The 24,917-nt window shown below is 39.5% G+C and overlaps 1 protein-coding gene across 9 annotated transcripts in view; it reads right to left on the bottom strand.

Annotated features, from left to right (window-relative positions):
• Window positions 1-24,917, bottom strand: part of CLYBL (citramalyl-CoA lyase) — a 253,550-nt gene that overhangs the window by 35,013 nt on the left and 193,620 nt on the right. For 8 of the 9 annotated variants that reach the window (XR_011259517.1, XR_011259518.1, XR_011259519.1 and 5 more), the window contains exons 4-7: window positions 22,200-22,301; window positions 20,411-20,504; window positions 18,905-19,072; window positions 14,111-14,235 (exon numbers count right to left, since the gene is read on the bottom strand). Coding sequence is in view for 5 of the 9 variants with exons in the window: in XM_069601954.1 (XP_069458055.1) it covers window positions 14,111-14,235; window positions 18,905-19,072; window positions 20,411-20,504; window positions 22,200-22,301 (489 nt within the window). In the remaining 4 variants the exon portion in view is untranslated. Of the gene's footprint in view, window positions 1-9,576; window positions 9,738-14,110; window positions 14,236-18,904; window positions 19,073-20,410; window positions 20,505-22,199; window positions 22,302-24,917 lie in introns of those variants that run through there. The other variant, XM_069601952.1, reaches the window with a different exon arrangement.

The raw sequence follows: 24,917 nt of genomic DNA, 5'->3' as shown, positions 1-24,917 counted from the left end.
TGCAACAACCCCGTGAGGTAGATACGATGACCCACGCCCATTAACAAATTATTTTCCTTTTTCTTTTCAATTGTAGTAAAAACAAATAACGTTAAGTTCACCATCTTAACCATTTTTAAGTGTGTGAGCTGATAGTGTGAAGTTGATTCATTCTGCTGTGCAACAGACCTTGAGAATGTCTTCATCTTGCAAAAGTGAAACCTAGTCCTATCAGACAGCTACTCCCCATTACCCTTCCTCCATCCCCTGGCCACTCTGATTCTATGAGGATGTATCCATCCCCATATTATAACTGGGGAAACTGAGGCACAAAGAAACTTCTGTGAGTCTGCCCTGTAGCTCTTAAGTACAGAACTGGGATAACACTTAGCTCTATTTGATGCAAAGTGTGAGCTCCAGACCCACATTTGTGGATTGTTCTCTGGGTGGGTTGCCTGGCCACCCAAATCAGAATCATCTGGTGGGGAGGCTGCTTGTTAAATGCAGATTCTTGGGCTCCATCCAATGAGGTTTCATGCAGAAGGTCCGGGCATTGGCAGGGAGCCCTCTGATGATTTGAATAGCTCACTGAAGTTTGAGAAGCTCCATGTTTTAGCTCTCCTGGGTAGCAACAGTTAGGCTGGCTTTGACATGGGTACAACTCCATCTTTGCTCTCAAGAGACGCAGGTGCCATACAATGCAACAAGAATTAGAGAAAAAGCCAGTGTGGTGAGCAAAGAGATGGGAGGCCTGGAAGGGCTGCCTTTCTCCCCGGTCAGGACCACGTCTGCCAGTTTGCACTGCTGACTTAGACACGATGCTCTGTACCTACTGATTCCCCCTAACGTTTCCCCCCAGTGCCATGCATTTGCCCCTAGAGCTGCCATGTGGCCTCGGCTCCGTCCACAACAGCTTTTGTTCAGCCATTACCTATTGAGTTATTTGTTGTAATAAATCACTAGTCAGCCACTTTGGCACATCTTTCTATAGCCATGTAAACGGCTTCAGTCTCTTGCCAGTGAAGAGCAGTATCACCTTAGCATAGTTATCTGCATAGGAAGGGAAACAATTATTTATTGGGCCGTAGGTTTTCTAACATCTGGGTCATTGCATGGTGGTGAGATAGGCATTCAAGTAACACGAATGTTATCAGATCCTGATGTTCTTCAAGCAGGGAGAATCTGACTTACAGTTTGATGGCAAAAGGACGGGTGATGATGATGCTGACAGCAGTAATCATATGTATGGGAAATAGTCACATATTTTGCATTTCTGGCACTTAGCTCTTGCAGGTTTTTTCCCTCTGGAGTACTAAAAGAGTAATTTTCTAGCATCCATAAATGAATCTTTTTCTTTCCCGACTCACTGTATTTTCCAACAACTTCTTCGGGCATTCAGGGAGTTCTCTTTGGCACATTCCCATGATGGAGTTGCTTATGTCAGAATTAATAATAATATTTGAGCACCGTTGTTATAGTCCTTTTTTCAGAGTAACATTCTCTTTTTTTCCTCTATGATGCTGTCTCTTATTTTAAATTAGCTTTTATTGGAGCTTAGTTGCTCTACAATGCTGTGATGCCTTCTATGGTAGGCTAAGTCTTATGCCCAGTGTATTATTTACCTCACTACGGTTCCTAGTGAATTCCTAGAACTTTTAGTCAGCGTTGACCACTATGGAATTTGTGGTCTTGCTTGTGTCCTCTTCTTGCTAAAATCTCTTGGGCCCAGCCCTGACGTCCCGTCACACCGCTCTTCCTTATTCCCAAACTTAGCTGTTCCTGATACCTCTCGACGGGGGAAACGAAGCTCTCACAGACTCTGATGGGCACCGTTTCCTTCTTTCTTCCCCAGCTTTCATCCTATCACACTTGGAGTCCTTGGACAGGTCCTAGGATGGCCTGGGTCCCCTCACAATTTGGTTAATGGGTAAGGATGGCTTCCCTGGTGGCTCAGACGGTAAAGCGTCTGCCTGCAATGCTGGAGACCCGGGTTCAATTCCTGGGTTGGGAAGATCCCTTGGAGAAGGAAATGGCAATCTACTCCAGCACTCTTGCCTGGAAAATCCCATGGACAGAGGAGCCTGATAGGCTACAGTCCATGGGGGTCGCAAAGAGTCAGACACGACTGAGCAACGTCACTTTCACCAGGCACCCGAAGTTCAGTAGGGAGGCTGTCAGCCCCCCAGGCTGGCTAGCAGGGGTCTCACTGAGAGAGTGCTGGGGCATTCACAGGAGAGCTGCATCTTCCTAACTGGGACCATGAGGTTATTTTTCTAGGATATCAGATAAGATCATCCACCTCCTTAAGCCTTGCTTTGTCTCCCTTTGGACTTATAGAATCAAGTGCAACCTCCTTAGCAGGGAGCCCAAGGCTCCCTGTGATGAGACCACACCCTGCCTCTGCTCTTGGCTTTGTCTCCTGACAGTCCACACACACACACGCACACATGCACACACATGTACATGTACACACAGGCTCTGCTCTGATCTGATCGTCCTTTCCCTATCTGACCAGCAAACTGCTGCTTATACTTCAAGATGACAGAAAGATGTTATGTCTGTGAAGCATTTCTAGACTTCCCTGGTTGGGCTCATTTCTCTCCTTCCTTCCCTCACACCCCCTCTCATCATAACCTTTGTCACGATCTACTATGGAAAAGGAAATGGCCACCCACTCCAGTGTTCTTGCCTGGAAAATCCCAGGGACAGAGGAGCCTGGTGGGCTGCCGTCTATTGGGTCGCACAGGGTTGGACACGACTGAAGCGACTTAGCACCAGCAGCGGCATGCTCTACTGTGATTATTTGTTTACACTGCCTTCTTTCTCACTGAGAAGCCCTTGAAGACAGGGGCTCCTATATCTTTGAATCCCCAGCATCCAAAACAAGGTTTTGAGTGGAGGTTGGCTCTTCTGTGGGGCCCAAGCTGAGTGATGGAGGGGAGAAAGACTTGGGAAGACAGGATCAACCTTACCTTTCTGCTGCCCTTTATCTGCAAGTGTCTGTTCCATGTGATCATTCCCTGGCCTGGTCATACTCCCTGGTGAGTTGGCTGAGCCTCCAGTAGAACACAGGGATAGACTGAAACAAATGCGCGATGCTGGGTTGGGGTCAGGTTAACTCATGCAAATGACTCAACGGTTAAAAGTGCAAGTGAATCCATCTGTAAGTGGTGCTTAAGGGATTAGAAGCTACCGAAAGAGCCATCAAATGGGGTGGTTTGGCCTGGGAAGGGCTCTGGGGGAACCAGAACTTTGAAGGTCAGCTTTGGAAGGTTAGGGATGCCCACTGAAGGTCAAGAGAAGGGCGGGGGAATGGAGCAGTGCATCCCAACGTGAGAGTGGGGCTGGCCTTCTGTGTCCTCTGCTCCCTGTGCCTCTGGTCGCCAGGGACTCAACAGATCAACCGATATGAAGGACCGCAGTATGAGCTACTGGCTCAGTCTACTGATGAAGGGGTTTCTCCAGGGCCTGAGGAACCAGAGCCTACTCTCACATCAGTGAAAGCCATCGGAAGAGGGATAACAGACTTCCTCCAGGACAAAGCACACGGGACTTAGTCTCCGCTTGATGCAGCAAGACTGCAACCCACAGGACTCCCTCTGTTCTCACTGCCTGCCCTGGCAGACCCGAGACTCACTCATCCCTGGACCCCAAGGGGAGGAAGTTAAAGCACTTGTTTTTTCCTTTATTCTGAGTAATTTTCCCTCTGTTCTAGGATAGTCTGGGGATCCAACAATTTGATTTACAGATACAAAGGTAAATCTTTGTATCTGTAAAAAATACATCTCTTTTTAAAGGAACTCCCTGATAGCTCAGATGGTAAACAATCTGCCTGCAATGCAGGAGACCCAGATTCCCCCTGGGTCAGGAGGATCCCTGGAGAAGGGAATGGCAACCCACTCCAGTATTCTTGCCCAGAGAATTCCATAGACAGAGGAGCCTGGGGGGTTACAGTCTATGGGGTCACAAAGAGTCTGGGTGACTAACACTTTCACTTTCACATGAGTAGGATAGGACTAGAATCTATGGTTTTTCACCCCAAATCTCAAACTCTTCCTGCTAATCAGTATACTTCAAATTATGACTGGTAACTATGGTACTTAAGAGGATTATAAAATTAATATCCAAAAATTTAATATATATTATTTTACATATACTGTATTTTAAAATTTTATTTAGATGTGACATAAAAAATGCCTAAACTGTTATTTCAGAGATATCATTACTTGAAATGAGGCTGAAAAGATTAATGCTATACAGAGAAGGTCCAGATAAACAAATATGTGAAAACATGATTTTAATAACTGACTTGGGAACAACTGAAATACAATATGCTTTCATTCAGAGTTCCCACTTGGAAGCTCTTAAAAATAATTATTATGATGGCAGAAACACCAAAGGATATTTTCAGTGAGAAAAAAATTCAATAATAAAAATGTGAATGACATTTTAAGTCCTCAAAATACCTGAAGCATTTGTAAGAAGGATTAAAGGAGGTGACATTTGATCCCTGTATGTGCTTCTGAATATCAGTAACCCTTTGTGTTATGGAGAAACATCTTCTAAAACTGCCAGGGACAATAAAAGAATACTATTGAAGATCTGGGAAATAGAAAACATGTTTTTCTCTTTTAAAACACTTTAAATTGGAGTGCTCATTTGATAGGTATCTTAATATTTTGAATTAAAATTCAATGGCCATTTACTCCTATGACCAGAGAATTTGCAGATGCTCCTGTATCTCCACCTGAAATTTCTAAAAGCTCAACTGAAGTCAATCAACATGGGCAATTCACATTGGGCTGATCTGTCATTTCTGCTGGCACCGAGATGCTGATGGGTGATGTTCCTTAGCCTTTGATGGGGAGGCCCTTTAAATAATTCGTAAGAATGTTAACAGTTGCAATATTTGAAGGGGGTTCATTTTGTGCCTGATCGGGGAATACAGTGACCATTCAGGCCTGTGGAACTGCTGCAAGAGGATCCCTTCTGCCCCTGCCTCGGAGCCTGGCCTCAGAGGGGGTGTCCAGAGCTGGGAATCCTGCACCCTGGGCAGCCTGTCAGGTTTATCTTCTGTGTTCTAAATGGTGGGAAAGCCTGGAGAAGCTCCATTCTTAGCCCGCCCAGCCTCCCTCCTGTCTTTTCCCCTGGAGCTGTCTGGCTTGAAGCGCACAGAACCCTCCTTGGAGAGTGGGATAAAGGGGTCTGTACGCCCCCACTGCAGGTCCACAGCCAGGTCAGTGCTGCCCAAGAGGACGTGCGGGTCATCCATTCAAGCGGCCCTTCTGTGACTTTCCACCTAACAGAAATGGGCAGCTCCCCGGGCGAGCACATTCTCAGTGGAACTCAGGAGCCTGTGGCTGAAACAAACAGCCATGCACAAGGACACACCAAGAGAAGGGACCTGCTTCTCAGGGCTCTCTCACCTGGAGCGGTGGCTAGGAATATGGGCTTTCTGCTCAGCTCCTCCTGGATTTTCTTTTTTTTCTCCACTGGGTCTGTGTTGCAGCACACAGCCTCTTCATTGCAGTGTGGGGGCTTCTCTAGTTGCCCCCAGCAGAGGCGACTCTCGAGTTTCGGGGCCCTGGCTGTAGAGCATGTAGCTTCAGTAGCTGTGGCCCATGGGCTTAGTTGCCTTGCAGCAGCATGTGGGATCTTCCCCGATCAGGGATTGAATCTGTGTTCCCTGTACTGGCAGTGTGTGTGCGCCAAGTCGCTTCAGTCATGTCGGACTCTATGTGACCCTATGAACCACAGCCAGCCCCCCAGGTTCCTCTGTCCGTGGGATCCTCCAGGCAAGAACACTGTTATGCGTTGCCATTCCCTTCTTCAGGGGATCTTCCCGACCCAGGGATCAAACCTGGGTCCCCTGCGTTGGCAAGTGGATTCTTAAGCACTGAACCACCAGGGAAGCCCTTCAACCTGAGTGTGAATCTAGGCTCTGCCTTTTCCTAGCTTCGAGTGATCTGAGCCTTGATGTCTTCATCTGTAAAATGGGGATGATGATCCCTCCCCTTGTAGGGTTGTTGTGAGGATTAAATGAAAGGACGTACATCACTAGACAGGCTCTCAGTGTGTGGGAGCTGCGACTGCCACCACTGCTGCCATCACTGTCACCACGGCTGTGGTCCTGCCCCCAGCGAGCCGCTGCCACTCCCGTCATCAGGGCGGTCACCTCCACCTGTGGCTGTGTCCACCTCCAGGCCCACTGCCACCACACTGCAGCAGTCACTGCTACTGCCGTTGTTAGTCAGAGAAAGTGTCATCCGGTTTATCCCAGGAAGGGCCAGGGAGGAGCAGAGCATCGGATTATGACCACATTTGAAGATTCCAGACTAGCTCTAAGGGTTCTGAGAGTCATCTGGGTTCTAGGAGATGTATGAGTAGACGGTGACTCCCTCCTCCCCAAAGCTTCCTGTTCCCTCTAAACTCTTATAAATCACAGATTGATTTGTCCCTGTAAGTAATGAGACTGAGAGGTGCTATGTATTTGACACAGCACCCGTATTTGAAAACAAATGCATTTTAAAGAATTAAAAAACAAAAAAGAAACTTAGAATATCTGCTGGAGGAGTTTCTAATCAAAGGCAGGTGACCAGAAGTTGGGAGCCAAAATCAGGCCAAGCATATACCACATGGAAAACTACCTACCAAAGTGAAACAGTTGGATTTCTAAACATACAAGCCTGAGGCTTTGGTCAAATGGTACAGTTTTCAGTAGCTGGTAAGCAGGAAAAGGAAAGGTACAGCATAAAACGAGGAGATTCTTTGGAACATGGGAACTGAGTGGATGTAAAATGAAGATTATCATTAACATCTTGCTTCTTAATAAGGAAGCATGAAATCATTTAGCTTGAGCTCTATACAGGAAGTAGAAACACGCATGTGTTGGACATTGGTAAGATTAATTTGAGACTCTGCCCATAGTTTTACGAAACTGGTGGAGTAAAGAATTAGCAGAAGATCTGGAAGATGAATTTGGAAGGGAAGGTAGAGGTGGCTGAACAGTAGGGAGGAGAGCTGAGGTGAATGTTTGGGTCAATTATCTTAATACGTGACCTGTCCTGAGCTGTCTACTTGCCCAGATGGAGTGTCTCCGTGGACCAGAGCCTCTTTACTTCACAGACAGACAAGGAGACCAAAGACACCTTCTGTTTCTAAGATTCTTCTCAGAACCCACTAAACGTAGGCAACAAGCTTTATCTTCTGTTTTTTAAAAATACCTTTATTGAGGTATAATTTGCATACCATAAAGTTCACCCATTGTCAAGTATATAATTCGTTGACTTTTACTAATTACATAGAATTCTGCAACTATCACCGCTCAGATTTTTTTGAAACTAGCAATCTTGTTGGAAAATATTTTATTTTTTAATACTGAGATAAATATGTAAATACCTTGCATTTAATATTTTATGTCAAATTTAAGCTGATATTACTATGAGAAAAGCAGAGAATGAAGGCCATTTTATAGCAGTTTGAAGCTGAGACTAATAATTTTAAACTTCTATTTTATATGTTGTAGTCTTATTTTTTCTTTGGAAAATACATCTAAACAAACTAACATTAACTAGAAGGCACTTTAAATTTTAAACCATTTACTAAAATATAAATGATGAATAATAATTGATGAAATAGTGAAAATTTTTTCTTTCAATTTTTCTAGAAGGGGAAAAATGTCAGTATCATATATATTGTTAAAAAGTACAACGAATACTTTCTTTTTAGCACTGTCAGAAATTTAGAAACCAGCTAGCTAAATAGTATTTACTAAATGTGTATCGTGTACTGATTTCTAAGATGCTGCAGGAGGATGTACAATAGGGAAAATTCTTTACTCTCTGGGTTAGTGGTAAGATATGCCCCCACTTTTTTTTTTTCATTGAGGTCCACTAACTTGAAAAAAAATAAGAGAATTCTAGAAACTCTTGCTTTCTATTTTTTAGTAAAATAAAAGCTCCATTTGCCTGCTTTTAATATTAAAAAGAATTAAAGGATTCTTTAATAAGCACCACAAAATATCAAAGGAATGCTCGGAACCTCTCTAGTATAATCAGCAGAAGGAGAGAAGGCAGGGGACAGCGGTGGGGTGGTGGAGATGACGTGGCAAGAAAGGAAGGGAGAGAGAGATACAGAAAAAGAGAAAACCAAAAAGAGTCCACGGAAAGGGAGCAGGGGAGGCAGAGGAAGGACATACACGGAAACACACGCAGACTCACACATCCTGAGAGGGAGAAGTCCCGTAAGAGGGAATGAGAGAGAAAGATGTCCCAGAGTGAAGCCACACTTTCATGGCCCTTGCTTGGTTCTTGCTCTTAAAGGAGCTGAAAGGCATGGTGTATTTCTGCAACCACAGGTGTAACTGAGAACAGGACTTTGGGAACTCGTCCTTTGAGTGAGATGAAACCCAGCTCGGGGTCAGACAGGGCCTCTTTACCAAAGGCCCCAGTCTAGCTCTGAGAGTTTCCAACCTAGCTTAGGAGATCGAATGACTAATAAAACAGAATGAGGTTTGCAGTGATCAGAGCCAAGATGTCTTTCTAGGGCAGGGCAGGTGGACAAGGCCAAGACAGAATTGAGAAGGAGGGAGCCACGTGGGGAATAATAGCTGGGAAGTTACATGGATTTTCAGCGCTCTTTCCTTTCTCATCACTTACTGTTCATGCGGGGGGGGAAAAAAAAAAGGAGCATATGACGAAGAAAAAGATTCTAATCTGAACTAATCAAATTCACATTTTGTTTTTGAGTGAATGCTTTTTAAAGCTCTATCTAGTTTTGGTCATTAGCGTGCAGATTCATTGTGACCAAATTGAAACCAGATTTAAGTTAATTCTGCTCATATCTTTAGTGACAAAGTGAGCCCCGAATTCTGGTAAGGGCTGGATCACCACCTTGGGTGTGAGTGACCTTGGGTAACTTCCAAACCCTTGTTGGCTCTCTGTGTATTTTTTAAGTTGTAAACTAAAAGGATTTAACTAGAAGATTTTCTGAGATTTCATCCAACAGAATTACATTGTTTTCAATTGAAATTAAGCAAGGAAAAAAAAAATCCTGAAAAATATAAGCCAGAAGAGAAGTATTTTGATTAAAATATCTTTAGGAATGTGTTATAAATTAAGGATGAAACAACTTGAAAAATCATCAGATTTAACCTACATACAAAATCTCTTATCCTCTAAAACTAAGCCAGCCACTTGCCACTAAACCTGTGTGAAACAAGGATATGATCAGCAGTAAAACTGTATTGCCTTGATTTAAATGCAATTTGTTGTTAATCAGATCAACCTTAAAGTCATTGTAGGCAGACTCAACTTTCTAAGAATTTGACTTTTTAAAAGTCCAAAGTATGGCATATAGTTCTAAAGATTTTCATTAACAAGGAAATAAATGGAGAAATGCAACAACTAAGCATCTCAAAAGAAGAGTGATGTCCTTTCCTCTCTCATTTTCACTGGCAATCACTCGGTTCTGATTTTGAATGTTTCTGCTTACAAATAAATGGGGCAAGGCTGTGGGTGGTGGGGTGCATTAGTGTAGGAGGGCACACTGCTGTCTATTAGTGGAATCAACTCTTTCCTTTGACAAAGACAACAACCAAATCTTTGGATGGTTTATTTGATCTGCGTGAAAGAGTGGCAGTGGGATTTCTGGCACTTGAATAAGCGGAAACAATATTTTTGGCTAGAGAGTCTTCTGAGTTCTCTCAGGGAGCCTTCTAGAAGGCCATCTGGACCAAACAGTATTTCTTTTGTAAAGCCCTGCATTTGGAAACACAAATGAAAGGTGTGTGAGCCACAATCAGATACCTATGAAAATAACTTTCTTTCAGTATTAGGGAGGGGGTATTATTCTTTGGATTTTTCTAGATCAAAAGATTTACATGAGGAAAAAAACCTCTTTCTTTTTTCTTTCTTTATTAAGATATAAGTTCCCATTTATATTCCTGTAGAGAATTTGCTTATTAATATAAACCTATTAATCTGAATTATTGCTTTCTCCGGAGTGAAGTTAGAATGTTTCAGTCACATGTATTGTTTATAGTTGTTATGTCAGCTAGTGACCTTGTTTTTGACCTTTATAATTACTAAAGGAACCTAGATTTTAAAGGTAGACACTTTTCCTTCCTTGGTTTTTAGCCAGCTTGCAAATGAAGAAAAAATACTAAAAAATTTACACAAAATCTTTCCAAAAACCAAACAAAGCATTTAAAGATTTCATATGAATAAAACAGACTGCTTAGAACACTGAAAATGTAGCAAAGTCATATTGGCAGCCAGACACTGCAGAAATATGAATATTCTAGCAAAGTACCTTTAAAAATCGATCTCACCTAATACATGTTGCTATTCTTAATATCTTCTGCTATACTTTCATATTTTTCTGTAAGAGCCTCTATTTGGAAAGAAATGGTAAATTCTTAAATTAGAATTTTCTGACATTATCCATCATTTTAAAAGAGCAATTGACTATTTCCTTTAGCTGTCATTTTTGCCCAAGAAGTGATGAAATTAACACTGTGTTTAGAATATAGACATGAAAAAATACACAGTATCATACATATATGAATGTATATTTAGTACAAATATGTATATGTGTTTATATATAAATTAAGGTTTCTATTAATATTAACTAATTATGTGTTTGAGATGTTTCAATTATCCAATTTTCATACTATACATAATTCTTAGTTAATAACAAAAGAACTGCTAAAATCATATCCTAAACAATACTAAATTCAGTTCTAAATGGAGAATTTTCAAATACTGAAATCATTATTATGAAAAATGACATCAAAATGATGTAAACTTTTAAGAAAATATAAATTTAAGACAAATCACATGGGAGTGATTTATCCTGGCTAAAATATTTCACCAAATAATTTGAGGCTAACATAATTAATGACATGCAGATTGTATCTCAAAATGTATTTTTCTAGAAGGATAGAAGAAAGACTCAAGTTAGATTAATAGTGTGGATATATACCTCAGAACTGATGTCAGCTGAAGCAGAAATATTTTAGCTTATGGGAATTAAAACAGGAGCATAGAGTATGTGGAATGTTTAAATTACTTCCAACCGATTTTAATGAGTCCCTAATATTAATCTACAGTCCTAATTCTTATGCTGGGAGCTGTTACTATGCCAGACAAATTTTGTTAGCTTGAAAATAGTTTCCTTAAACAAAGCAGTCATAAGTATCATTACCTGCCCTACAGTGACCGATTATATGAGCAGATTATTATTTTTTATTATTTAAAAATTATTTTTAATGTAAAGTATTTTTTATCCAACACTAGGATGAAGGGTATCAAACTTTATTTCCTTAGAACTTTCAATTAATAAAAAACTAAAAAATTTCCCATGATACTAAAGATAAACCCCAATAATTTATCTACTTTGGACCTAAGTATTCTCATGAAATTTGTTATTTGGAGGGGAGAGGAAAAAAAGGTAGAACTTTAATTTCCTAATAATATTATTATTATTACTACTATAGAAAATCCAAATGACTCAGCACTAATGGTGAACTTAAGCTATACCTTTCGTCTTAGGGCAAAGTATAGTTTAAGATAGGAGCAGGAAGTAGAGAAAAGCAACGATACATAATTTTGCCTTCTTGGGTCATTTCTACTTGAAAGCATTACTTGAATGAAATTTTCATCAAAGGGTGAAAAAAAACATCTTTTAGAAATTTTAAGTATCTCCCTAGGACACAAACCATCAGCTTCCCATTCGTTGAGTCACCTGTGCTTTGGACAAAATATCCGAGGGTTTATGTTTTCATCAGTGGGTCACATTTGAAATAAAACAGATTAGATGTTTTTTGGAAGCAGTAGTTTATACAACTGAGCGACCTATTTATACTAAATCTTTACAAACAGAACCTACATTATTTAAACCCCAAGACCCCTCAAGACCCAGAGTCACCTACCTGGCAGACCCAATTTTTGTGACCAGTCAATTTATAGGCAAAGCGAAAGAAACATGCGAACTGGATAAAATAACCATATGTCCCCACTGGAAGCCCCATTACTTGAGTCATTTAAACCTTGCTGGACAAAGCACCAGGAGAATTTGCTGTAGGAAACAAACCTACACGAATGGGGCAGGGAAGAAATGACCTAATAGTAAATCTCCCTTCTGCTCTAATTTCTATGGTTCTGTGTTAAGAAAGGCTGTGCTACCACAATGTTGTGAAAGCTTATGCCTCAACAAGAGGGCATTTCTTATTTAAAAACAAAAACAAAAAAACCCCCAACAGTTCATAATTTAACACGTAAGTTGCCATCATCAAAAGGCAAGGACACTTTAGGGCAATTTTCCCTGGGAACGGCACTTTCATGATACAATGGAAAAGTGTTGCTTTTTCCTTCATTCAAGAACTTAAATGCCAGTAAAAGAGTGTATCTCTAGTTTGAATTTTGTTTGCTGGCTACTGAAACTTAGGGAAGCCTCTCCCACACCACTAGCTGCTTATAATACCAGTGGCATCCTTTGATTTTATTCAATGGGAAACCCAGTGTAGACAGTTAAGGGAGGCATTGTTGGCCCAGAATGGAAGTCTACTTGGTCTGTGTTTTGATGGTGCCCATCCTGCCTCAGTTTATGTCAGGAGGAAGTACTTAATCAGGTGCATATCCTTAGCTGGAATAAGGTACACACTGAGGTAGAGAACATTTAGTCAGTGTGTGCACAGGTAAGCAGGCAGGAGAGGGCAGTGAATGGAGTTATTTTGCATACATAAATGTAAAAGTACATGGCTCTTCTCTCTAGATAAATATATTTATTCATGGAGGAACTGAATTGGGGGGGTCAAGACACAGAAAAAATATTTTTATGAACTGCATTTTTTTAATGGTTATTATTGATTTCAAACGAAAGGTTGCTATTTATCCTGAAATTGGTATAAGCCCTGATTTGGATGTTCCTAGTGTCACATTTTCTGCCTTTTGATTTTAAGTGCAAGTTTGTGCACAGAGGAGCCTACAAGTATGTGAGGGCAAGCATGCGTGCACGGTTGGGATTGAAGGCAGGTAATGAGAGAGAGGGAGTGACCCATTTAATATTGTTACCTAGTTTTGAAAATCTTGGGATTTTTAGGTGTTTTTACTCCAATGAAAAGTATAAGCCACACGTTTCACATTGATATCACAGGTTCACCACTGAAAACCAACTTTGTTCTTTTTTTTTGGTGGGCGGGGGTTACTGTTTAACATTTAGAAACTTTATAATGTTTCAACACTCTTTCTCCCCTGAGTAGTTTTGCATCCTAGGCATCAAAACTTCACTCTTTAAGTAACAAGGCCGAGTTTAGATATAACCTCTAGGATGGATTTATAAAGGCAACTTTCCTCCCATCCCCTTAAAAAGAGGCAAACGGTATTATTGCAAATAACCTTTAAGATAATTAACTGACGATGCTGCAACTAGCATAAAATCTTCCTTCGGGCGACACCTCATTTAAGTGTTACTGGCACAAAGTGGAGACAGATTGTGCATCACCACTGCAATATTTACACAGCAGAAACCCACAGAGCAGGAAACGCGAGGCTCAGTGATGCACTAAATTACGAACAACCGTACTCCAGTGTTAATTTGCTTTCCATTCGATCCAAATCTCAGGTCCAGAAATTGGTACTAACACACAGACAACCTCCCACTCTTAATGACTAAACCGGAGGAGATTTTTGTACTCCCCCCCCCCAATTAAAATAACTTGAAATTTATTTCTTCTCTCCCCAAGAATCATTTGATCAAACTGTGTTTATTTCATTACAACTTGCTCTCATTTTGATCTAAAATTATTTTCATATGAATGCCGCATTGGGGTCTGTAGAGTAAAACTAAACAGACTTCTATTTTCTCAAAGGCTGCCAGTATAAGTTTATGAAAAGAATAAAATGGGAAACTTGGGAGCCAGTGAGTGAAATATTTAGGAACGAGCAACAAATTTACCTTAAATGAATTTCTCACTGATGAATGATGTCCCCGTCTAAGCCCACACAAATCCTCCTCCCCCAGATAGGAGTTTTTTTAGAACCACGCAAACAATATATATTTTTTCATTCTTCTCCACAGTATTTTAAACATGAGTTTCACCCACCGTTTCGGGACATTTTAACACGTTTACCTTTCCTAATTGTTGATGTTCTTTAAAAGCAGCAATCAGTTCTTCAGCCCACTTAATTTTTTCAGCAGAAGGAGAAAACTGCTCCTGGACCACCGCAATTTGGTTCGGGTGTATCACCTGCTTACCTACGAGAAGATTAATAACACCGGAAGCACAAAACAACAAACAGATGTTCAAACAAAATGTCTCAGCCGCGCCAGGCTCCCGAATGCCTGCCTTACAGACTGTATGTAAAATAACTCATTCTGTTCAGAACTTTTTAAAAAGAAAATGACCACAATCAGGCAGGCCTTTCCAGAACACCACAGAAGAACAAATACAACAAAGGCAGTAATTGTGTTTTGGATGCTATAGAAATGTCACCTTAGTGCAGAAAATCTCCCATTTTTAGTTACAGGTGGATTGACCAGGCAGCTCACTGATTGACTGCTTTAGCTGGAACTTTAAAGGATAATGTCTGCAAATTAGAACAATTATTTTGAATTAAAGTAGAAAAAATTACGTGTTAATTCTTTCCAATTCTGTAAGTTGTCTTTGGCTTTTTCTGTACCATTATTCCACCTTCCATGATTTCTTTTAAAAGCGGCCTGTCGGTTTTCTTAGAGCTTACGGAAGCAGGTGTTATAACTACATTAATATCAAATGGTGTCTTACAATAATACGTTTAATTTTCGTTCTTTCAGATGAATATGGTGCATCTTGTCTAACCACTAATAGAAAATTGGATTTCAATTAAAAAATTTTATCCAATATAGTAAAAAAGAAAGCAGAGTTGAACACTGAGGGTCTCTAGATTACCACATTTTTAAATGTTTAAATAAATAAATAAAAAGTTTTTCTAACAACAAAAAAAAAGCCCCAGATTTTCCCTTTCTGCTTATGGAATGAAGATTGGATATTTCTCCTTTATACAGATTATTAGACACTGCAGAAGAAATCTTATTTCTACAGCAATAGCTTAAAAAAAACTTTAAGAACCTTAAATAAAAATATTACATAAGAGTCACAGGATTCTATGAAATCATGCAGTCATTGAAAAAAAACAATTTAATAATCAGGGAAGAATGAAATCTAATCAGGTCATTAATAAAGTACAACATAATTTAATGTAATAATGATGAGATTATATTTTATTATATGATAAAATTATAGACATATTTGTTTCTTTAAAAATGAATGTATGCTTAATGATAATTTACTCTGCCAAGTATACTTGCTGGCATATCAATTTGCTTTGCTTTTGAAATAGCTGTTTTAAGTACAAATTATATCCTTGATGTTTTATAAAAGTCCATTCCTGTTACGGTCATTATTCTGTCGAATAAGAAAAAGAACAAAGTTTCTAAGAAAAAAATTTTTTAGCATTTCATGAAAAAGAGTTTAAGTGAATAAATATAACAATATCTTGTCTTCAGAGTGGCTTAATTAAAACATCCTCACATTGTTGTTTCATTCTTATCTGAAAGCATACTAATAAAACATTAAAATCCTACATAAATTTCTGGGAACAAATAACATCAGTGATGACAAACGAGTTTTTTCAATATCAGATACTGAAATCATATTTAAGTAATCTAATAGTTGTTACAATGTGATCAATAAAGGATGTCAGTCTGGTCGTCATTGTGTACTAATTGTTGGTCCTGAATTTTATAATTTATGTACACAACTTACACTGTTGGGTAAAAAGCCAGATTTCATGGGAACTTCTTGGTACAGATACCATAAATTGAGAAGCAAAACTTAAACTATTTACAATGCTGTGAAACTAATGGAGGCTTTCAAGTAGCCATATTTTGGTAATGAGGCTAAATTTTAAGGTATGTGTTAAGTTTTAGAAATTTATGAACCTCCATATGTGAAGTTATCTTTCATTGATCTTCTATATCCCAACAACTGAATGGCAGACTTTAATGCCATGTGGGAGTGAAGCAAATATTTTATACAGAAGAGTTGTTATTGACAAGTTACTGAGAGGGTGCAAAATTGGAAGACATTAAAATTTATGACCATGAAATCCTTTTTACAGTACCACTTGATATATCGTGCTTTAAATCAATACCTGTCAAGTCTTTTAGGTAACTGTATGATGGTGTCATTTTTGTCTTCTACAAAAGACTGCAAAAAAGAAGAAAACCCATAGTGCTTCATATTTATAATCTTTCTTCTCAGCATGTAGTACTGGAATAACTGTGATGCCTAAGTCAGCTGTTAAAGCTTTATTCCAAGATTTATTTTTGGATTCTTTTTATAAAAATAATTCCTAAAGTTAATAGTCATTTATATAACTAATGCATTGATTTAAAATCAATCTACATGGATTGTGGCCCTGTGAAACAATGATTACAGAAGAGAAACTGTAACCTGCTGTCTGAGGCATGGTTACGTGTCACAAAAGGACAACTCATTAAAAAAAATCTAATTTTTTAAAGCCTGGAAAATTCTTATAGCATAGATCCTTATCAGTGTTATAGATAACACAATACTTCATTGAATTTTAAAACTTTCAGTCTTTTGCTTCAAATAGGGTACGCAGTTCTCTTTTCCTGCCCTCCCTCCTTCCATCCCCTTTTCTTCCTTCTTTCCTTTTCTCCCTTTTTGTGCAAAGCTCAAAGTATGGCAAATACATGACAAATAATTAGGACAAACAGATCATGAGTGGTGTAAAATGCTCATTAAAAAAGCATTCGTTGTTTTAAAATATTACCAATAATCTCCTATCTTACTATCAGACCAATCACCTTTTATTGGTGTATAGAAATAACGCTGGGACAAGAAAGACCTTTCTTTCTAAAAATTGCAAGATGGCTCTGAAGTTTAGCTTCCTACTTCCCTGACTTATTCCCTTGAATGTATAATGGGCACTGTACCCTCCCTATCGCCCCCTCCCTTCTACTTCCATTTTTTTGTGTGTGATTTAATACTCCCTGTTGTTGAGAAACAATGGTGCCAAGTCTGTAAGCTCCTCACACTGAGTTGGGCACAGTCTGGAAATTTAAATCTGATTTGAAATAACTTGTCTGCTACGATCGAATTAGGGACCAATTCAATTCAGTCCTCTCTCTTGGAGAAACTCGCAAACTCTCTTACAAGTTCTGGAGCAAACACTTACCCTAGAGGAAGCAGAGGACACCCAGGTTATCCTGAGTGATGATCAGAGAGGCCCCATCAATTCGGTGCTTTCTTTTTTTTTTTTTTTTAAATTGTATTAGTGCCCATTTCAGAGTAACATCTGGCTGCTTGGCAGCCAGTGCCACATAGTTTAGACCAACAACATCAGGGTCTATTAGACAGATTTCATGGAGTCTTTCTCCAACTTTTCCATTTGGGTCACATCCTAAGAGGTCATTGGAAAGAGGCAGGTGTCACAGGTACAGAGACAAGGACAATCAATGCCAGGAACTCTTTTCTTCTGGGTCACTATTAAATGTAGGGGCAATTCATTTATTAATAGTTCAGATGATTGAGAAATTCTCTATAACACATCTTATTCATTTAGCAGATTTGGGGGAATCACATTTTTAACTCTTTGTGTTAAAAACACCAACACATAATATTTGTTTTATTTAGACTGAAAGATCTCTGGTCAGGCACCTTGCCTATATTATGCACTCTGTCAAATGCAGAGTGTTGGCATTACGCCTACTGCCACAGTTAAAGCAAATAATGATGCTCTTTTAAATAAAAAGTCCCCCTGAAACCCTAAAAAAATAAATAAAAACACAAATGCAAAGGTCAGGGCTTTATTTAATTCTCCTATAACACTAACATTGTTTCTTCAGTCTTTCCATTTTACTTTGCGTTAAATTATCATCCATTAAGGTATCTTTTATATTGAAGGTCATTTTATGAAATGTTTCAGTCACCTCTATGCAAACACATTTTGAAAACATTTACAAAAATAGTAGCATGGATGCTTGTCTCTCTTATTTTGGGGGGTGCATTTCTGATCACAATATTCTTAGAACTTGCAGCAGAAGAACAAATAATAATAAAAGAGATTATGGTGCTTTTTACCCACAGTTGTGTGTGTGTGTGTGTGTGTGTGTGCAACTGCAGACATGTTTGTGTATAGAATCCTATTGTGGTTTTTAAAAAAATAGATTCTTATTGCAAAAATACAATTTTCGGTTCCTCCCTGGGCTCCTGGGTATGAGTGACTGGGCACACCAATCAACAGATATCTATCTGCCTGCGCTCCGGGACCGGATTTCAAGGACCCGCTGATCTTAATGCCAGCCAACGCCCGTAGGTGTCACCCGGTGCACAGACGCTCACTGGGTGGTGGAAGGGAAAGGAGGGACTTGAAGTGGCAGAAAAATAAAAAGCTGGTTATTAGTTTAAAAAAAAAACAAACAAAGAAAATATCACTAGATGTTTTTCAGAAATAAATTAGTATTTTGGATATTTGAGTACATTTTGTTTCCTACCCATCAACTCAAATTCTTAAGGCAGTTCACTCAGAAACACTGCTTATAATGGCCTTGCTCTTCCCCTCACATCAGCAAAAACTGCAGAAGAATTATTATTAAGAGGACAGAAAAAACTGGTAGGTATTATCAGGAGAAACTAAAATGAGTGCTTTGTTTTTTGACTTGCAGAGCTAAAGACAGATATTACCCTTTGTCTGGCAGGTTCTTGTTCTGGATAACTTTTTCATGTTTCAAACAGTGGGATAAGTATATGAGTCACCTGGCTACATTAAATACACCTAGTTCCTAGTTACATTTCTATTTTTCTGGAAAGTTTGCATAATCTAGATACTGCTTTTTAGGGTATTATCAAGAATCGTACCAGTAAATCCCATTGCAGCTCCTTCTCTCGACTGCCTGAGGAGCCCCTCTTCATCCCGGAAGTCGATGTACACCAGATCTATGGCCTGTAGACCGAAGGCCTTTGCTACAACAATAATCTTTTGTCGAGCGTAGAGGATATCTTGGGTTTCCTTGCTACTTGTTGCACCTGAAGTGTTGACAGAGAAAGCAGATGTTAACTTTGGAAACTGGACCTTGACCTAATATTACAAAAACTCAAGTGTGTAAAGACTTCTGTGTCTACCTGGGGATTTCACGCTAGGGAAAGGATGATGCAAATAAAAAAGAAGAGAGGGATCTGCGTAGGCAGAGTTAACTCTCACTTGTGTCTCTTTATCATGCAAAGCTCTTTTCAAGTAATTACTTGCACATGCATTAAGAGAAGGCCCCTCCCCTATCTCGCAAACTAGACACAAATGACTCAATAGGTCACAAAGGACTCCTGGTGTATTCTTTTCCTTCTTGCCATTGCTCAGAAAGTGTCACTCCAAAAAAAAAAAAGAAAGTGTCACTCCAAAGTTAGCACTATACAAGGTGGCCAAATAGCTGTGCGTGGAAATAGTTAACTCCCTTCGCTGAGCACAGAATTCGGGTACTGTAGCTGCAATGCTGTGTCATAACCGAGATTCTGAGCCAAACACAGCAGCTTTGGGGTGTGGATGGGGAACTGGGGGAAACGAAAGGACACTGGTTTTGAGGGAGGCAGAAAGTGTCCACTGAGCTGTTGTATACACAAAAGTCTCCTGGAAAGAGTGGTATTAAAATAAGTTCCTTTCTTTCCCCCCAGGAAGGGGGACGAAGTGTCACTGTTTATATTTGGACCATGACACTGCTTAGGGAATGCTCCAGTTTTCAGGTCACTGGGACTGGGGTTTTGAAAATGCTATGTGGCTGAGGCCCCTTTTCTAGACACACTCACAGCCTCTAGTGATACATCTACCCAGACCAAAGACAGTGTGCCCGGGGAGGAGGAAGATCAGTGAAAACCAGCATACTATCTCAATAAATATTTTATAATAAAGGAGCTCAGAAATATATTTTAGGGTGGATTTGAGATCTACGTTAAATATTTACATACTACATTCAGTGTAGAAAATGATTCATTAAAGCAATGTGAAATTGCCTTAAATTTGTGTTACAAGTCTAGACAGCCCTCAGACTAATGGGAAAACAGCGTGTTTAAACAACAGAGAAGTTGTTCACATAATGTACTTGTTATGAAAAATAAGTAGACGTCATATAGACCTGAACACATCTGAGGCTACGACAAGCTTTTTATTAGTTATTTTATAAATGAATGGAAGTGTTGATGTAGGGTTCTGGAAGCAGGACAGCTATGAGGTGCCCTAAATTATCCGGAAGTGTTGCCCATGGGCATGGTTGGCAAATTGATGTTGCCATGTAAATGCCCATTCTTGAAGGGGCAAAGGGAAAATATATACACATAAACACAGCAGGAATGAGAGGAGAAACATGTCTTTGACACCTATGCTGGCTCGAAAGTCTTCTCCTCCAAAAACTACAGCATCTAGAAAAAGACCCACTTGAGGCCCGTTCTTTACTGCTTCTTCACACACTGCCTGTAAAAGAACAGAACAGAACCATACACACACACATTAGAGAGAAGCAGCATGGTATATTTCAGAAACAGAAAGATGCAACTCCTAACACCGTTTGGCTGAAAGCTATCCCGAAAATGCAGCCCCAATTCACCCCTTTCAAAAGTACTTAATATTGTCCAATGTAAGTTATGTTGCATATATTTGCTTTGCTTAATGGATTATATTAATATAGTTGTAAATATGTTATTAATATTGATATAATGTTCACATTTTAGTTCATCCAATCTTTAGAGAAACTTTCAAGTTCACTCATTTTGATGGTACTAGAAGTTACTTCTGTTTCTTCCAAAATTTGTTCCTGCTTTAGGAGACCTTCCATGAACATAAAGGCGCAGGAGAAAAGGAAAGAATTTAAAAATCAAACTAATTGGATTATTTGCACTGGGATCAAGATTTCTCAGTAAATGGTCTCAGGATTAAAAACAAACAATACAGAACTCTACAACTCCAGAAGAGAAAATAAAAACGCAATAAGTCATCCAAGATGTATTAATAAGCATGGACATTTCTTGGTGAAAATAAAGATGAATAGCGGTCATCTTAGACACAACTATGACTCTGGCAAGGTGGAGAGTCAGCATGCTAATATATGTGGGTGGGGAAGACATGAGGAACGGGTGAGAACACTGTTGATCAATTTCAGGGGCTGTGAGCGCTTCTAAGTATATTATAAATAAAATGGCAAGTCAGTGCTTCAAATGAAATCACTGTATGAATCTAGCTGCGTCTAGGAAATATGCATCGATTATATTCTCAGAATTCTAGGGCAGGCTGGAAGAACTTGTGGTTCCTGGTGTAAACGTGCTGATGCAGCTCCCCAAGCGTCTGCACTCTGCCCCTCCTGCACGGGCCAGCAGGTCTCCAAGCTTCCTCTCCGAGCACTGGTTCGCATATTACCTCCCCAGTACAGCTGGACTTTCTCTTTTTGTTTTTAGGTATTTCCCCTCTCCTGCCCTCTGAGATGGGGTGCTACAGTGATGTTTACAGGTCAGATGGAATGTGAATGAAGCATATTTTGGATAACAACTTAGATGGCCACTGATCAACAGGAAGAAACAAGCTGGCTATGAATTTGTTAAGGCACATAAGTTCAATGCGATCATACAATGGTGAAAAAGCTTGTATGTACATTAGGAAGTATTTTACGTTCTAATGTGGCAAGTTAAAATAACAGAACAAATTAGTATGTACACTAACTCAAAAACAGTAATCTCGGCTGTTAGACATTATAGTTAATGTTGCTACAAACAGGCCTGAAAATTTCCCAGTAGATGGCAATTGTCACAAAAGAATAATTGAAAGTTAATTCATAAGGGTGACATATGTTCATGTACACTTACTCTATAAATGAAATAATTCACAGCAAAAATTTACAGTGATTAATTAAAATTAATGCCAGGGATATATAAATGTTTCATTTAAATATTTAGGACTAGGAAGTTTTTTCTTGCTACTTAGCCAGTTTCTTTGTTTTCTAAGATGCTCACAACCTGGTTTTTGGTTGTTACGGATAACACATGGTGCTCAAGGTTTACTGTGCTTTATAAATCTTTCTAGAAAAATATTTTAAGCAGATGTCAAGACTGAAAACCAAAGTTCTTTTCAGGTGATAAATAAAATACTGACTTATTAGCCACATTATGGATTTCTTACCTTAAAATTGAGCAAACCCATTGCAGTTTCCACAAAAGGGATTAAATTCATAGGTTGTTCAAGTTTTCGGTCTTTTAAGTAGAATGAAAATTTGTCTGTAAACTAAAATAAAAAGAGTCTTAGGTGACTAGTGGGGGCAAAAATGTACAATCATTGAACTCTAGAATAGAAGTAGTATTTAAGTCTTTGACCTGAGGAGGTAATACATAAAAGAATTTTAAAGAAGAAAAAAACAGAGGAAAGACTAAGGAAAAAAGGTAATAAAGTTTCCACCAAATGAAATAGTAAAACCCCAAACAGTATCATTTTTTTTTTTCCTGAAGGAACAATTTGAGGCCTAGGAGTTAGAGACAGAAGGAGAGATTCTTGAGTTTAAATACTTTCCTTGAAAACATATTTACTTAAGACCCCTCGCCTCCATTTCGTTCAGTGCAAGTGGCAGGCCCCTAAAACAATGAAGGCTCGCTCTACCTGCCATTCTGGTTTCGTTTCCGACCCAGAAGGACATCAATGTGACTGTTCAGCAGCCTTCTACGTGGAATCCATATTATTCATTATAGCGACATTACCCTTTGTTCCGAGGTTTTTCTCCATAATTTTTTAGCTTACCTAGGAAGACCTTAAAAAGGAAGTTTAATTCTTTGAAGACCAAAGCTCGCCAATTTTTTCCATGAGACCAGTTCACAGCTAGCTCTGTGCTGTCAGTGGGGTAGCCCAAATTCCAAAATCTATCATCTGGAAACATACAAAAGCTCTCACACAGATCTCCCCCCACCCCTTTCAAAGGGGGAAAAAAAAAACCCCACCACACTCTAAATTGTAAATCTATTATGTCCATCTAGATCTAATAAGATGTGGGGAGATAAAAACACACACATACACACACACACACAGGTACGATAAAGATATTTTTGTAAATAAAGATAAAAACATATATATCCATTTTAAATTTAAGGAATATTCAGCCACTAATGGAAATCAAAGGAAAAGGGAATTTTAATCATCTCTCCATTCAGTCTCAGTTGGGTAAATCATATCTAAGAGATTTGCATAAATATAAACCATCAAAGACTTTTCATCTTCAAAGGGGGTTTCAAGACCCTATAAGCTTTGTACTGTAATCATCGCAGGTCACCGCCCTGCAGGAACAGGGCTGCTATGGCAACATAAAAAAACTAATGCTTAAGGCTTAGCATAATATTCTGACTAATAGAAAGGAAACTCATTTTAAAAGCTGGCAGCCTATTTACCAGAAGCAGGATTAGAGGTGTTATTTCCCCTTTTAGCTGCCCCCTCCTTGCCTATGCAGCGTCCCTCCCCACCACAACCACCAAAAAAAATCTAATCACTGGGATCTTTAAAAAGCTTTTGAGCAATTTGCAGTAACTTTACAATTAGGCTAAAATAAATCACAGCTTTCAGTAATGAAGAATTATTCCCAGTTGCACCCACTGCCCCTCCCTTCCTCGACACCATCATCATCACCTCCTTAGCAACTTTACAAGGGAAGGAATAACTCAACCAAAATAGCAAGGAGGAAGCGAAGGCTACAATTTCAGGGGACAAACATATAGTATTCCACGAAAATGGAAAGAAAACATAATTTATGTCACATTGAAGCTAGAAAATGGGTGATAAAATATTAGTGGCTTTGGGATTACCTGTGTGGCCAAAAGAAAATTTTTTTTCTTGTTAAAAACAAAACCAAGCCTTGAAACGTCACTTGTCCCATTCTTGGTGATAATAGTTATAACTACAAAACCCGTAAAAAACTGGGTAAATCTTTTACAACCCCTTCCCTGGTTCCTAGTGAGAAAATTCTCTAATGCCTTTTGTTTTTAAGCCAGGAGGGGCATTTAAAAATTAAATATTCTAGCCCATCCTCCTCCTCCTCCTCCCCTTCTTTCTTAAAAAATTGCATTAAGTACTAACACAAAAGGTAACTAGTGGAGAAGTTTCAATTAATTTTTTCAAAAGGAGACGATTAAATGTTTCCGGCCTGGTAAAGTGTTCATTTCAGCGAGGTGGAGGGGACTGGGGGGGGTTGTGTCGGGGGAGGGAAAGAAGGAGGACGATCACAAAGAGATTGGGGAGGAGATGAAGTAGCCGGGCTCAGCAATTCTTTCAATTCCAGTGCACACCCAATAGTGTGCTGGAAGAATGCACCCCGTTCGGGATTTGTGGGAGAATTGTCCCACCACAAAGGAGGCAGAGTCACGCTTGTTATAGTCCAATAAGCCGTGCCAGTCAAACAAGAACCCACACTAGCGACAAAAGGCCAGTAAGAGATTCTCACACAAAAGAAAACAAGGAAGCCCATCTTTCAGTTGTGCATCAGGCTCTGGGTTTTATGCTTCACATAAATACAAACGGAGAGCAAAAAATAAACAGCCCCAAAGACTTCTGTTAACTAGAAATCCTATTTAGATTTCGGTACTTTCCTCACAAGCCAGGGATTTAAAACAGCGAACAGAGGCTGTGGCCGAAGGCCGGGGTGAGCCCTCCCCTCTCAAATGAGGGGTAATAACAGTGATAAATAGGCATTAACTCAGAATCCAAAAGGGAACAGTGACTTCAGATTCCATTTCAATCAACCTAGGACACGTCTGGATCAGTCAGACCTGGAGGATGTGAACCTCCTCTCACCAGCACCTCCCAGCTGCTGGGGGGTGACCTGGCCCAGGAGAACTCTAGTTTGGAAAGTAAACGGGGGCCCTT

This window comes from Ovis canadensis, chromosome 10 (genome assembly GCF_042477335.2).
Source record: "Ovis canadensis isolate MfBH-ARS-UI-01 breed Bighorn chromosome 10, ARS-UI_OviCan_v2, whole genome shotgun sequence".
Classification (NCBI taxonomy): Eukaryota; Metazoa; Chordata; class Mammalia; order Artiodactyla; family Bovidae; genus Ovis; species Ovis canadensis.
Note: the sequence above shows the minus strand (reverse complement) of the source record. Positions and strands in the feature narration are given on the sequence as shown.